The sequence below is a fragment of the Anopheles arabiensis genome, chromosome 2 (genome assembly GCF_016920715.1).
Source record: "Anopheles arabiensis isolate DONGOLA chromosome 2, AaraD3, whole genome shotgun sequence".
NCBI lineage: Eukaryota > Metazoa > Arthropoda > Insecta > Diptera > Culicidae > Anopheles > Anopheles arabiensis.
In genome coordinates this window covers 55,068,182-55,080,806 of record NC_053517.1, presented here as the reverse complement: position 1 = coordinate 55,080,806, position 12,625 = coordinate 55,068,182, and the positions used below count along the sequence as shown (strand labels likewise).

General features: G+C 38.2%; 1 protein-coding gene across 1 annotated transcript in view; it reads left to right on the top strand.

Annotated features, from left to right (window-relative positions):
- LOC120893907 overlaps positions 1-5,431 on the top strand; it is a 113,098-nt gene extending 107,667 nt beyond the window's left edge. Inside the window, exon 8 of the mRNA XM_040296112.1 lies at positions 2,571-5,431. Coding sequence (XP_040152046.1) covers positions 2,571-2,707 — 137 coding nt within the window. The 3' untranslated portion in view covers positions 2,708-5,431. The remainder of the gene's footprint in view (positions 1-2,570) is intronic.
- Positions 5,432-12,625: the final 7,194 nt, after the last annotated feature.

Sequence of the window (12,625 nt, the reverse complement as noted above, 5' to 3'; positions counted from 1 at the left end):
GTATGTTGCAGTTATGTTGCACAATGAACCATCTCTCCCTTTTGTACTTTGTTCCGGAAGGACATCCTGAAATAAGTAGTTCTTCCCGCCCGCGAGCAAATCGTTACATATCCAATTTTAACTTTCAAGCCATCAACATCCGCCGCTTTCTTGCTCGGAATTTCAGCAAGGTTTTTTAGCATATGGCCGCTTAGGGTCTCTCGGCTACAGCTGCCTCTTATTGTCATGCGTTGTCCTTGTCCCGACTCAGCCAATATTGCGGAGTAGTAGATTTGAGGGAGTAGTAGATTTGGGGTGATCCCTTGGTACGTGGTCATCAACTCGAACGACTCAATAACATGCCCGTCATGGGTTCAAACCCAGAATGGACCGTTCGCCCGTAGCAAGGATTGAATATCCGGCTACGTGGTAATGAATTAAGTCTCGAAAGCCTGTATAGGCCGGCATGTCCGCGTAGGACGTTACGACAAAAAGAAAAAGATTTGAGGGAGTGTACATGTTCGACGTCCTGGGTATAGCAACCCGTTTTACAGGATATTATGTACCACACTTATCTGCCGATGACGACGGTGTATGTAGTATTCGAAGTGCTTAAGCACCAATAATGAGTATGGTTGGCTTTATTAATGATTCAATGAATTGGAATATCAACCATTTCACAATTAAGCTATTTTGCATAGTTTTCAAACATGTTTTTTAAATATAGCCTTGATTGCCTTGATTTATAATGGGAAGGGGTATGAGATGGGCCATCATCAGGTGGCTAATTTGCATCTTTAATTATTTAAGAAATGTTCATTATATCCAATACCACGTGATTTCAAATCGATTCATCCAAACAAAAAATCTAAGTAACCATTACCCGCAACATCCGCGGGATAGCAATAGTGCTTGGAGCAAGTCCTTTCGCAGCAACGCGCGTTGCTAAGAGAGCTCTGCTCTCACCGCTTTCTTTCTCTCTTGCTGAATGTTAACTCTCACGTCATTGCGGCGATTTTCGATTTTATATATAGTGAGATGTATAAAAAATGAGTTACATGGTAACATGTTAAAAGTGTTTTTTTTAACTTTGTGATAGAAGTTGATTTAACGTTCCTATCATATTCAAGCATCGAACTTTCTGATGTGTGGACTAGTGCGATATGGATCTGGATCTAGAATCTTTGTAATAATATCGATGTCACACATTTAAATCTCCACTCATTTGGAACAAGCAATTATAAAATAAATGCAATACGTTTTTTTTTTTACTTTTTTACAAACCATAAATTGAAGACATGAAACAATAGATGGATTACACTATAATGGGACCTAGTATGAAGATAATTTGACTTAATTATTTGGATTTTTTTCTGTATACTTAAAGGGAATATATGTTAAGGTATACTGGAAGAGTTTGTTACACTGAAAATGATCGAGCTGCGGTTGCGTTCATATGTGGTTCTACTTTGTGCCTTAATGCGTTGTTTATCGACCATCCTGCGTATATTCGTGAAAATAGCAGAAATTCATATTTCCCTCATAACACGTGGCGTGTATCGGTGCGATTTACACAGAAAATTTCACGATGATCTGCTCAAATATAACTACAATTCAAACAACAAGTGAAAGGAATAGGCAATATGTATTTACCTTCCACTTAGCAGAGCCAAGGGCTCTCAGCTATAATAATCGCACAGCGATCTGTTGGGTAATGTGGGGCGCCACTCACAAACCATCAGCCTAGGAATTGTCCCGGGGCATGATGTTTTGCTGTAAACGAGCAGACAAGTAGCTCGCCAAAGTTACCATCATTTAACAAGATTCAGCAAGTTTAGCATAAAATTATGGTACTAATCCCAGTGGATTTATGGCGATTTGTTGAAATACTATAGCCATTCCTAACAGTAGCCACAAACGAAAGGTTTCTCCCTCGCCCCTACTTTCCTTTTGGTCGTGAGCCATTGTGAGTGGCGCTTCGGAGTTGATAAAAACATCTAGCGGAAAATTGCATCCCTTCCGCAATGTATCACCCCGTTCCGATTCCACTTTCATTTCAGTATCACTTGCCTTGCCGAGGGAGGGTTAAAACTATTTGCAGGCGGGAACGAACGCTAAATTTATTACCAAAGGAATGTGGTAAATGTGGTCGAACAAGGTGTTTGGAAAGGCAAGGGTGTTTGGAAATTGGGTAATCTAAAGAGCGAATTCTCTGTTTCACCCGCAAAATGAGACCTTGATGGCGTGCTAATAAAGGCAACGGCAAATTATAGTGTATATGAGCAATTAATTTTGAGGAGAAAATGAAGAAAGTTACAATATCAAATCGTTTATGCGTGTATATGTAGTGCAAATGTGCTTAACAACTTAACGACCTAATTGTATTATGTGTTAACAATATAAAATAAGATGTATACGTTGTTTTGATAAAATTATGCGTTCAATATTTTTGTGTTGAATTTATAAAACATTTCATTTAAATGTTTTTTATTGCTTCATGTTAAATCCTTATCGTGGTTCAATTATGATTCGATGTTGTCCTGTATCTAATGTATGGTACTTAATGTCACTTTCATCCATATCATTCGCAGTTACATCCCCCAACTGTGCCGCCACACTGACAAGATGCAGAAAATCTCACCGGCAACATCTTTGGGTTACCACTATAGCAATGTTTGTGATATTGGCTGTAATACACTCCTACCGGCCGAGCTCGCTGCTCCGATAGCTTTCACCGTTTTCACCATTGTAATACAACAGAGTCCAGTCAGCAACATCATGAGCGAATGTGTCAGAGTGAAGAATTAAACTGGTAGCGAATGAGAGGATAAGGATCTAAAATGTCCGCCGGGAACGCTTAACATGTGTAGCATTTTCTGGCCAGTTTGCATACCCTGCAAGCGTTCAAATCTGTAGATTGCGTACACGAAGTAACCAACTTGACAGATCGCTCGCACTCGGCCATAAACGGGGTATAATCGTTGAACCACCATGAGATGCATCGTACTCATTGTAGGGATTGAACGTGTAGAGACAACTTTATCCCGGTAACATAAGTAAGTGTATCTCGACACATACTTCCCCTAACGGATGCTAGAAAGCAACTGGCAAAAACAGTGGCAGGAGAAAGCAATCGTTGAAATAACTGACATAAAACAAAGAAATGGTCGTCTTGCAATGTAGTGCAGAAACCGTAAAATAGTGTGAATGTAAATGTTGTGCAGGCAGAAGAAATAGAATTTAAACAGAATGCTGCAAACTGATGTTAAAAAAAAAAAGTCAAATAGAAGCAGCCGGCCGCAAGTGTAACTATGTTGACTGAATAACACGTGTGAAATGTTTTTATGGTCAGAGGAAAACATTGATGGGTAGAAAATTAATTAACAAAAAATCTAGCAAAACTAACAGTGGAAAGCAGAATTGTTGACAGGTAAATTGATGCTAGCATTACGATAACCTTTCGTATGACATTTACAAAGCAACCGCAGTAGCAGCAGCAGTAGCAACAGTATCGGAGTCAATGGGTACTAATAAACGTGTCAACAGGCAGCCAAAACAAAACATAACTACCGGTATGCATGGAGGACTTACTTGTTGTTAGAAATATTATTTTGAACAACGATAGGACGCAATTTTTACACCCAACAATGGTAAATACGAGGTGCGACAGCAGTTGTGAATTATGTAACAGGCGCCTGCAATCTGTTGTGATTTTTTTTGCAAATTCTTAATGAAAACCCACGTGTAGTGAAGCAAAACTGTAAGCCGAGTGAGAAAAATTGTTACAAAACGTAAGCAAACTGGGAGTGGTCGTATTGCTGATGTGAAGGAGATTCCTTCTTGATCCATAACGAAACACGTATCCAACGTATCCCCTTACCGCCCGAATGTGAAACGATTCGCTCGCACCCAAAACGAAGCTCTTTTTCCAGTTCGCATAACAAAAACAAAAACTTGTATAATTAGATTACGAACGTGTGCACCGAACGCTGGTACATGAGTACACAAGTAGTGCGGTACACAGAAGGTAAAAAAAACTTCATTAAAACAAAACATTGACGTAGGGTAATGTTGCGAGTAAGCTGAGCCCAATAGCAGGAGCTAAACAAACTTGAAAATAAAAAAAATACAGTTTTTTTTAGCGCTACGGGCAATCGGTTTTTAAACGCTACTGTTACACGTGCAGGCGCGCATGGAAGGCAAGGTCCAGGGAAATTAGGGAAACTTGTGGTTGAATAAAGATGGTGTAAGGAACGATGTACACTCTTAAGCTACACACAAGCTAGAATGGGCACGTACGTATTGATAAGCCGTCTTACACTTACCACCTCACCACACGCACATGCAAGTCAACGTTGAAAAACTATCGTTCATAGGTGACACACACCACATCAAGGCAAACGCAAGGATAATAGCCACTGCACGAAGGTAATTAAGAAGCAAAGAAAGCCGAGACATTGTCAGTTGCTGTTAAGCGCTGCTAAACGATATCAATGAGGCGAAGAAGGATGGCAATGGGAAAGAAACCGTACAGCAATACTCTTCTCCGCAACGGTCGGAAACCGTTCATCGTACGTCACTTAATTATCAACGCACGAGTGACACATGGCAATCGTTCAGCTAGATTCAGAAGTTAGCATCAGCAATACCAGACAAAGGATGTCTTCTCAGTAAATCGGAAAAGGAGCATGGACAGCTGAAACCTTTCTCTGCAGCAGTAGTCTGAGACATTGGGCAAGAATACTAAGAAATGTAAGGAAATTTGATGCAATTGATTGTTTAAGCTGAGTCAATGGACATTTTCATAGTCTTCAATGCAATATTTCCAACATGTTGGGTAGTGCTATACTTATAGTTAAAACACATTTTATTACTGTTTATATTGAAATTAACATCTCATTTGTATCGTTACTGGACTCTGAAGAGGTCGTATAAAACAATTTAGATTCAAAACTCCAAATACATTTCATTATTACTTACATTTATAAGTATACGGACGTTGCTGTACGTAGCCCTTTTCATGTTTTTTTTTAATTTTCATTCTAATTGAGTCGCTTCAAGGGTAGACGCGTTAACGTCTTGCAAAGGCCGGACATGGTTCGATTGGCAGCGTTACCCTCAGCAGTTTAGGCTGACTAATCAGCTTCGTGGTCAACATAAGTCCAGAAAGCCTATATAAGATCGGCATGACAGCGTTTGATAATCACGTCAAGTATAATATGTAAATAATTTTCAACGGTTGATAAAACTATACAGTTCTTTTTCTATTTTTATTTCATTTCATTACTTCATTTATTTCTATTTTTCATACTGGTTTTAATAAAGATTCATCGTTTTAAGTGTTGGAATGTAACGACGATAAGTAGCAGTTAGATTGATTAATTTTTATTTTGTGGACAAAATGTAAGGTAATATCTTGTTCTGTTTTATTTATTTCAATATTCAATATTATGATTCTTATTATTATTATTATTATTATTATTTTTATTATTATTATTATTATTATTATTATTATTATTATTATTATTATTATTATTATTATCATTATTATAATAATTATTATTATTATTATTATTATTATTATTATTATTATTATTATTATTATTATTATTATTATTATTATTATTATTATTATTATTATTATTATTATTATTATTATTATATCTTTATTTTTATTTTATTACTATTATTACTTTTACTATTATTTTATTTGTTAAAATTATCAGAGCTGCCCAGTCCTATTGCTTGAAATATACAAAAAGAATAATAAAAACTGTCATAATTGAAATTACTACTTTTATATAATTTTCTACTCATATTTTGCCAATTCTGCCAATATCATAAACAGCAAATCACGAGATAAGAAAGGAGGAAATATAGAAAATGGAAAAAGATAAACAATCTGAGAAAGAGAGACGAAAACAAACCATACAGAAAAGTTACAGCAAAGTTGAAGAAAATCGTATCTAGAAAAACGTACGTAACATGTAAACAAACCAAGCATTAAGAAAAACTGTCATAACTCATTCGTGCAAGAACTGTGAATCCTTTCTTAGCTAAGGTTCTCGTGGTATTAACAAACAAACACAAACAAAAACAAAAAATATATATATATACACAACAGCAAACCCAACCAAGGAAGCTGAACAAAGATGATGGCTGCAAAATAAAAGTGTTTATGATTTTGAATTGGAGTGATTTGGCGCTGAATGGAGCACAGGTGACGGTGTAGGGTGTGCAAGCGAACAAAAGCCCACCCTAAAAAGGGTCACCAAAGAAATTCGAAAGAAGAATAATGGCTCGCAGCTGAGTGGGGAAAAATAATGCCACATTTTGAGCATGGGCCACAACACAACGCATCATAACGCGCGGTGATGTTTCGGAAAATATTCTTTTCTTGCCTGTTGTTGGCAAACGATTGGAAAGTGTAAAACTTTTTCCCTGTTTCCGCTAAACTCCCACTCTTAACGTACCGTGGCACGATGGACATATTGCTGTAGCCGTAAATCTGTAAATCATTCCCCAAAATATACGCAAACGAAGCGCTGGTTAGGAGCGCGACATCGAGCAGCGCGAAGAGGGCGAAGGTCTGAAAGTATCATGATACCACCCTCCAACTCCAACGCTTGAATCTAATGCTTCAGCATTCAGCTGTGCTTCAACCTGGCTGGAACGCCTGTTGACCGGAACTGAACCGCGGAAAGATCCGTACTGAATGAAACACGGTAAAGAATAGACCCACGCAAAACAAAATCGGCTTGCACAAAGTTTTCCTCCCACCGCAGCTTTTCGTGCGTAAACGCGTATGATGACAAACGGTTAGCCAGGTTCGGTTGTTAGCTGAAGGGTTGTTCCAGAGAAGTTGGTTTCAACTCATCGAAATATTCCTGTTGTTGTTTTTTTTACTATCTAGTATATAAAACATAAAACATTTTTGGAACCAACACTTTTGTTTAATGCCACAACAGCTTTTGCAACGGTATTGTTGAATGAAAATATAACTTCTCCAGGCGTGGACGAAGCGAAACGAGATTGGATATTGTATTTTGGATATTGTATTCTTGTTTGATAGACTTTCTTTACGCCATGTATTAATTTTTAATTATTTTTTATAAAAATAATTGCAAGACCTTGATTATATTGTAATTATTTTGAAGTTGTTCATTTTCTAACACAAATAATACTTGAATATGGAGCGTACATATTGTGTATAAGTAGTCTTTAAATATTCTTCACTAAATTCGCCATTTGACAAACTGTAAATGGTCATGGCCAATCAAATTTTGCAATTTAGCGAGTTTCTGACTTTATTTTAAAAAGTACATAGAGAAAAAAAAGATTGCAATCCATATTAAATAGGTTCATAGAGGATTAAATTATTGTGATTGCTTGTTACCCTTTATGTTCTACTATTCCCACTTGCACACACACACACACACATATATATACACAATAGTTATCACCCCTTAACCCCTGCCCCTATGCATATGACCGTTTAAGGAGAAGAATCTTCCATCGTCGAAATTGTTCGAAGGAATCGCTTCTGGGTCAAAAGTCGTTACGCTTAAGTTGGCGGATTTGTTTAGGACTTTCATTTGCACAAAGCTTTCCGTGCCGCCTTACGTACTTTGACCTTTACAAAGAGGCAATAAATTTACCCTTCGTACCCAATGGCACGGTGAGTAGATTGACTTCAGCCACGGCGCTGTAGCAAGAGGTATGCAAAAATCTGAAAAGGACTTGTGCACAAACATCCCACACGAAAACAACCCTTTCAAACAACTAGCCTTCCTAACGATGGCAAAAACGAGGGCTATTTAAATGTTGCAGACAGCGTAAGAAATGATTGTCGCGGAATGGTAAACATCGGGATTTGATTCGGAAGCAACAATAGCTAATCGTCTCGAGAGCAAGTCATCCGATGTACTCTCCTTGTAGGTTTCGCACGTTCCCTGGTATGGTGTTTGTCCTACTGGTCCGGAGGGAAATATCACACATTTTACGGAATCCCGATACGAAACAAGCACGTTACAAGGCGCAATAGCAAACACAGCAAACGATTATAAATGTATATAAGCGGCTTTGCACGCTACCTGTAACGTCGAGCAGTAAGTATTTCGATGAGTATTTCTCGCATCTCCAACGAACAATGCAATGATCTGGCTTGAGAGTTTGTCGAACGGATTTGGCAGACGGAATTACTGTTGGTAACATGTCGGTATTTTGTATTGGACTGTGAAATGTTTCCGTGCAGCAAGGAAAGTAGCTCGAAACCATACGAAATGCAAACAATAAAAAGCCAATAAGACTGTTTCTCTCTTAATGCAATGAAGGCAACAAGTAACAACTGTAGTAAAGTGGTTCATCAGTCAGAGCCATTCATTTCTCAGCGATTGTTAAAAGGTCAAGCTTCCATTTCAAAGACTGCGACCACTTGTTTTTAACACACGAACGAAGTAATAAGATTGACTTTGAGGTGATCAATATTTGAGATGATCACTAAAACTTAGACGGATGGCTTTGTTTTCTTTGGTACTGTTTATTCAGAGCATTTAGGGTGCATATAGGATGTCATTCCCCACTAAAAAGTTCATGAACGGGGGGAGAGCGTGGCAACTCATGATAGTGAGCGAATTTTTTATCAAAATTTCCCCCCAAAAAAGTTCTCACCGGTTGAAAACCGTTGATCTAGAGCAGGGGACTTCAAACTTTTCAAGTCGCGCGCCGCATTGCTTCGTAAATAACGTTGTTGAGGGCCATTTTGACGATATTTTTGGTAATGAGAACGTTTAAATCTCGTTTTGGTATGAAAATAGTTAATGAATATTTTAAAATTCTGCATTTTTCTTTTATAGTAACATGATTTTTGTCTTGGTTTAGTAAAAATAAAAAATTATGAAAAATGTCATACTAATACTCAAACTCTCGAGGGCCGTAGTTTGGAGACCCCTGATCTAGAGTATACATTAATATTAAACAATTAAACACTCAACACTTAACTGAACAACTTAGACGAGTTCACATAAGATTTGCATAAACTGATCTAAACAAGTTGTTTAGGTTTTAGTAATTTTAGCGCATCACATAATTTTAATTATGTTAATTTTGCCATAATTTTACTTTCCTACAACCTCAATACACTCGACAAAAGTATAAAAAAGTATAAAATTATGAAGGAAAAATTTTAATTCACGATCTGAAAGAATCTTCCTGCCTGGGCTATAAGTGCTTTTCATACTTTTTAACGTTGTTAATTTTTCTTAAAGTTTCTTTTTACCGTACTTTCTGGCCCATTCCACGCGATATTTCTTAAAAAATACTTATGGTTAAACGAACTTATAACCCAGGTTGCACGCAAGCCTTAAAAATGCATGCAAAATGACTAACAATAGGTAAAAAGTACTTATCGCCCAGATTGCACGCAACTTTTAAAATTGCATGCAAAATGACGAATCATATCGTCACGATTGGAGCACGGATTACGTTAAACGTATTTTATAATGCTAATTCATTAAAATGTAAAACCAATTTCATTTTACATTGCTCTATTTCCCAATCCTGACGATATTTTTAGTCATTTTGCGTGCAATTTTAAGAGTTGCTTGCAACCTGGGTTATAAGTACTTTTTAGTTTTAATACTTTTGATAAAATTTTAACAGGTTGCACAGTAGTAACAATTTTGCATGCAACATAGTTCAAAATCAAGTACATTTTACCTCAAATGTCATCAAATTAACTGAGATGAGGCGGGATAAGAGAATTGCAACCAATAAATGACATGCAAAGAAGAACGCTATTTATAGTCTAACCTCACCGGTTGGATCTTTTTCAGTCGTTGGCTGGAGACGATCCAACTATTGAGATGCCAACTATTGATGTGCTCTTTGGAGCGTACCCACGACTACGATCAGACTCCGACTATTGTTAGACCGATTCCAATTCCGACAAAATCCGAACCACTAGTTCCGTCCGGAGTCGCAGTCGATCGCAGTCGTCCGGAGTCTCCCGGAGTTAGTCGAAATCTTCCGGAGTCGTCCTGAGACGCCCGGAGTCGTTGGAAGTAGTCCGGAATCGCCCGGAGTCGACCAAAGTCACAGTCATTCGGAGTCGTCTAGATTCGATCGGAGTCCGTTCGGATCAACCGGAATCGGAGCCGTTCGGAGTCAACAGGAGCAGTCTGTTACAATGTGCTTAGTTTAGTGTTTATTAATCGATAGACTATAGAACCCTCTCGAGTCAAATTTTGTTTACAATATACATTAGATAACGAACAGAACATTTATATATTGTTATTGTCGAACACTTAAACGTGAAGTCAGTTCTGCTATCGTCATTCCAGTCTCATAGAGATCGTCTGCTGAATTTAGTAGACGGCATATACAAAGAAGGGGGTCGCGAGAGCCATAGGTTGTTCGGGTTTCAGCGATTGCCAGCATTGGCCGACGGCGGAGTATTCTGGTAGGAACATAGAGGTGAATCCTCGAATGCAGCTCGGGACAGTCGATGGTTCCGTTTAAGATTCCCGTAATAAATGCAAGCCTGGCGTGCTCAATCCGTTCGGCGAGGTGTGGAATTCCAAGCAGCAAACACCTAGTCCTGTAGTCGAGACGACGTGGCCAATCACGCTTATGATCAGGCATTTCATTTCGTTGCGTTTTTTTGGACGTTTTTTCATTTACAACCAAGTTTGGACGACTCCGAACGACTCCGGGCGGTTTCCAGTAGTGATGGATAATCCGAAGCGGAGACATGGATCAACTCGGACTCCGGTGCGCAAAAGATGACTCCTAAATATGAAATATGGATCATAATCGGATTCGACTCCGGATCATCACCGGATTCAACTCCGGATCAGTTCGCATCAATCCGGATCAGTCCGGATCAGTCCGGATAAGTCCGGATCATTCTGGAGCAGTCCGGAGCAGTCCGGCAGAGGCTGAACGAGTCCGGTAGAGTACGGACGAGTAGTTTAGGTTTACGTTGCAATTGCTAATTCCCAAAGGACTGTCCATTATCCGTTATACAATTCTTGATGAGTTCATTGACTTTCAAGTAAGGCATCGAATATGTGCGATACAGTATAACAATTTTCCGATCCGGACTTGGAGTCGATGAGTTCAAGGTTTTTCCATCGGATCGATCCGACTTTGTAAAAAATGTTCTTTACCCTTCACTAGTTTCCAGCAAAGAGGCGAATGAGGCCAATCGGCTCAACGTCTCTATAAAAATAAAGAAAAAAAAACTAGTTTCCAGCCAAAAAATTACATTAATTTTCATGTAATTTTGTATTACGTCATAGGTTTTAGCCAATGAATGAATTGTTTGATATAATTCTGACTGTTTATTTCAATTGTAAACAATATTGAAAGAATTATAAAATCCGAACAAAACGAAATACATAATTGATGTGTCAAATCAATACAATTTGCTAGAAGAACTGTCAAATTTACAAATTCGCGTATCTCGGAATCCGAGTATAAGAGGTACCGTGTATCGTGGGACTTCCTGTATTTCCAAACGTCTGCATGGCTTCATATGTGGCCTAAGCCACTCAACAACTATCCTGTATTATTATGAACTATCACTAAGTACACTATCAAGAGATGCGGAAAAATCAAAATTGTTTGATTCAGACGCATGCGGTTTCAAACTGTCACAGATTAAGCTTAAGGATGGTGGCAACGCTTTTTCGCATGCGATTTTATCGGATGGCCTGTCAAATTTTTATATAGGATTTGACAGATAACGTCGGACGACGAAATCGCACGTCCGACGTTATCTGTCAAATCCCATATAAATCTCGTCCGATAAAATCGCATCCGCTGAGCGTTGCCACGGGCCTAAACGACAGGAAAATCAAATATCTATAGAAAAAAACGAAATCTCCATAGCTTCATTGGTTTGCTCAATAGATGGCGTATTACAACTCATCATTATATTGCTGTTCTTTTCTTGCAATGTGTTCCGACAAGTTTCATCTAATCATGATCTATATAGCCTTCTAACTTTCCGAGCAAAATCTATGAGATTGGTCGTGTGGTTAGATACGTCGGCATCAACACCATCGACCATTCCCAAAATACCAAAATTGCTTAAGCAGCCAATTTTGGTAAGCTAAAGATTGCTGCTTGAATTCGCCTTTTGCAGTAGATAAACAGCATCAAAGTTTAGACGGACCAACAAATAGCGCCTAAGCAGCTTCCTTGTGCCACGGTGCCGAGGATTATTTCTCTTTGTGTTTTATTTTCAAGCAAACTTCATCGATGAAATAATTATCGATTGACAACAAGATTTGTTTTGTTTAAGTACATGTATTTATGCTTGAATCCTTAAATATTCATGAATTACACTAAATTTCACACAATTTACTGTACAATCACAATCACTTCACTCAAAATAATTTCTTCAATATACTTATCTAACTTGTACAGCAACAATGAGACGATTGACGGCGTCAGTCTTTGACAATTTGACAAGAACCACGTTGTACCTATGTCAGCCATTAAAAAGCTATAAAGTTCCACCAAGTTCGGTGCGCTTTCTTAAGAAGCCTTCAAGTTCCATCGTGAATCATACACATCAGGCTAATCAGCTACAAGGTTCCTGAGAGTACCATGTGCCTGTTAAAAAAGCTCCTTAGTTCCG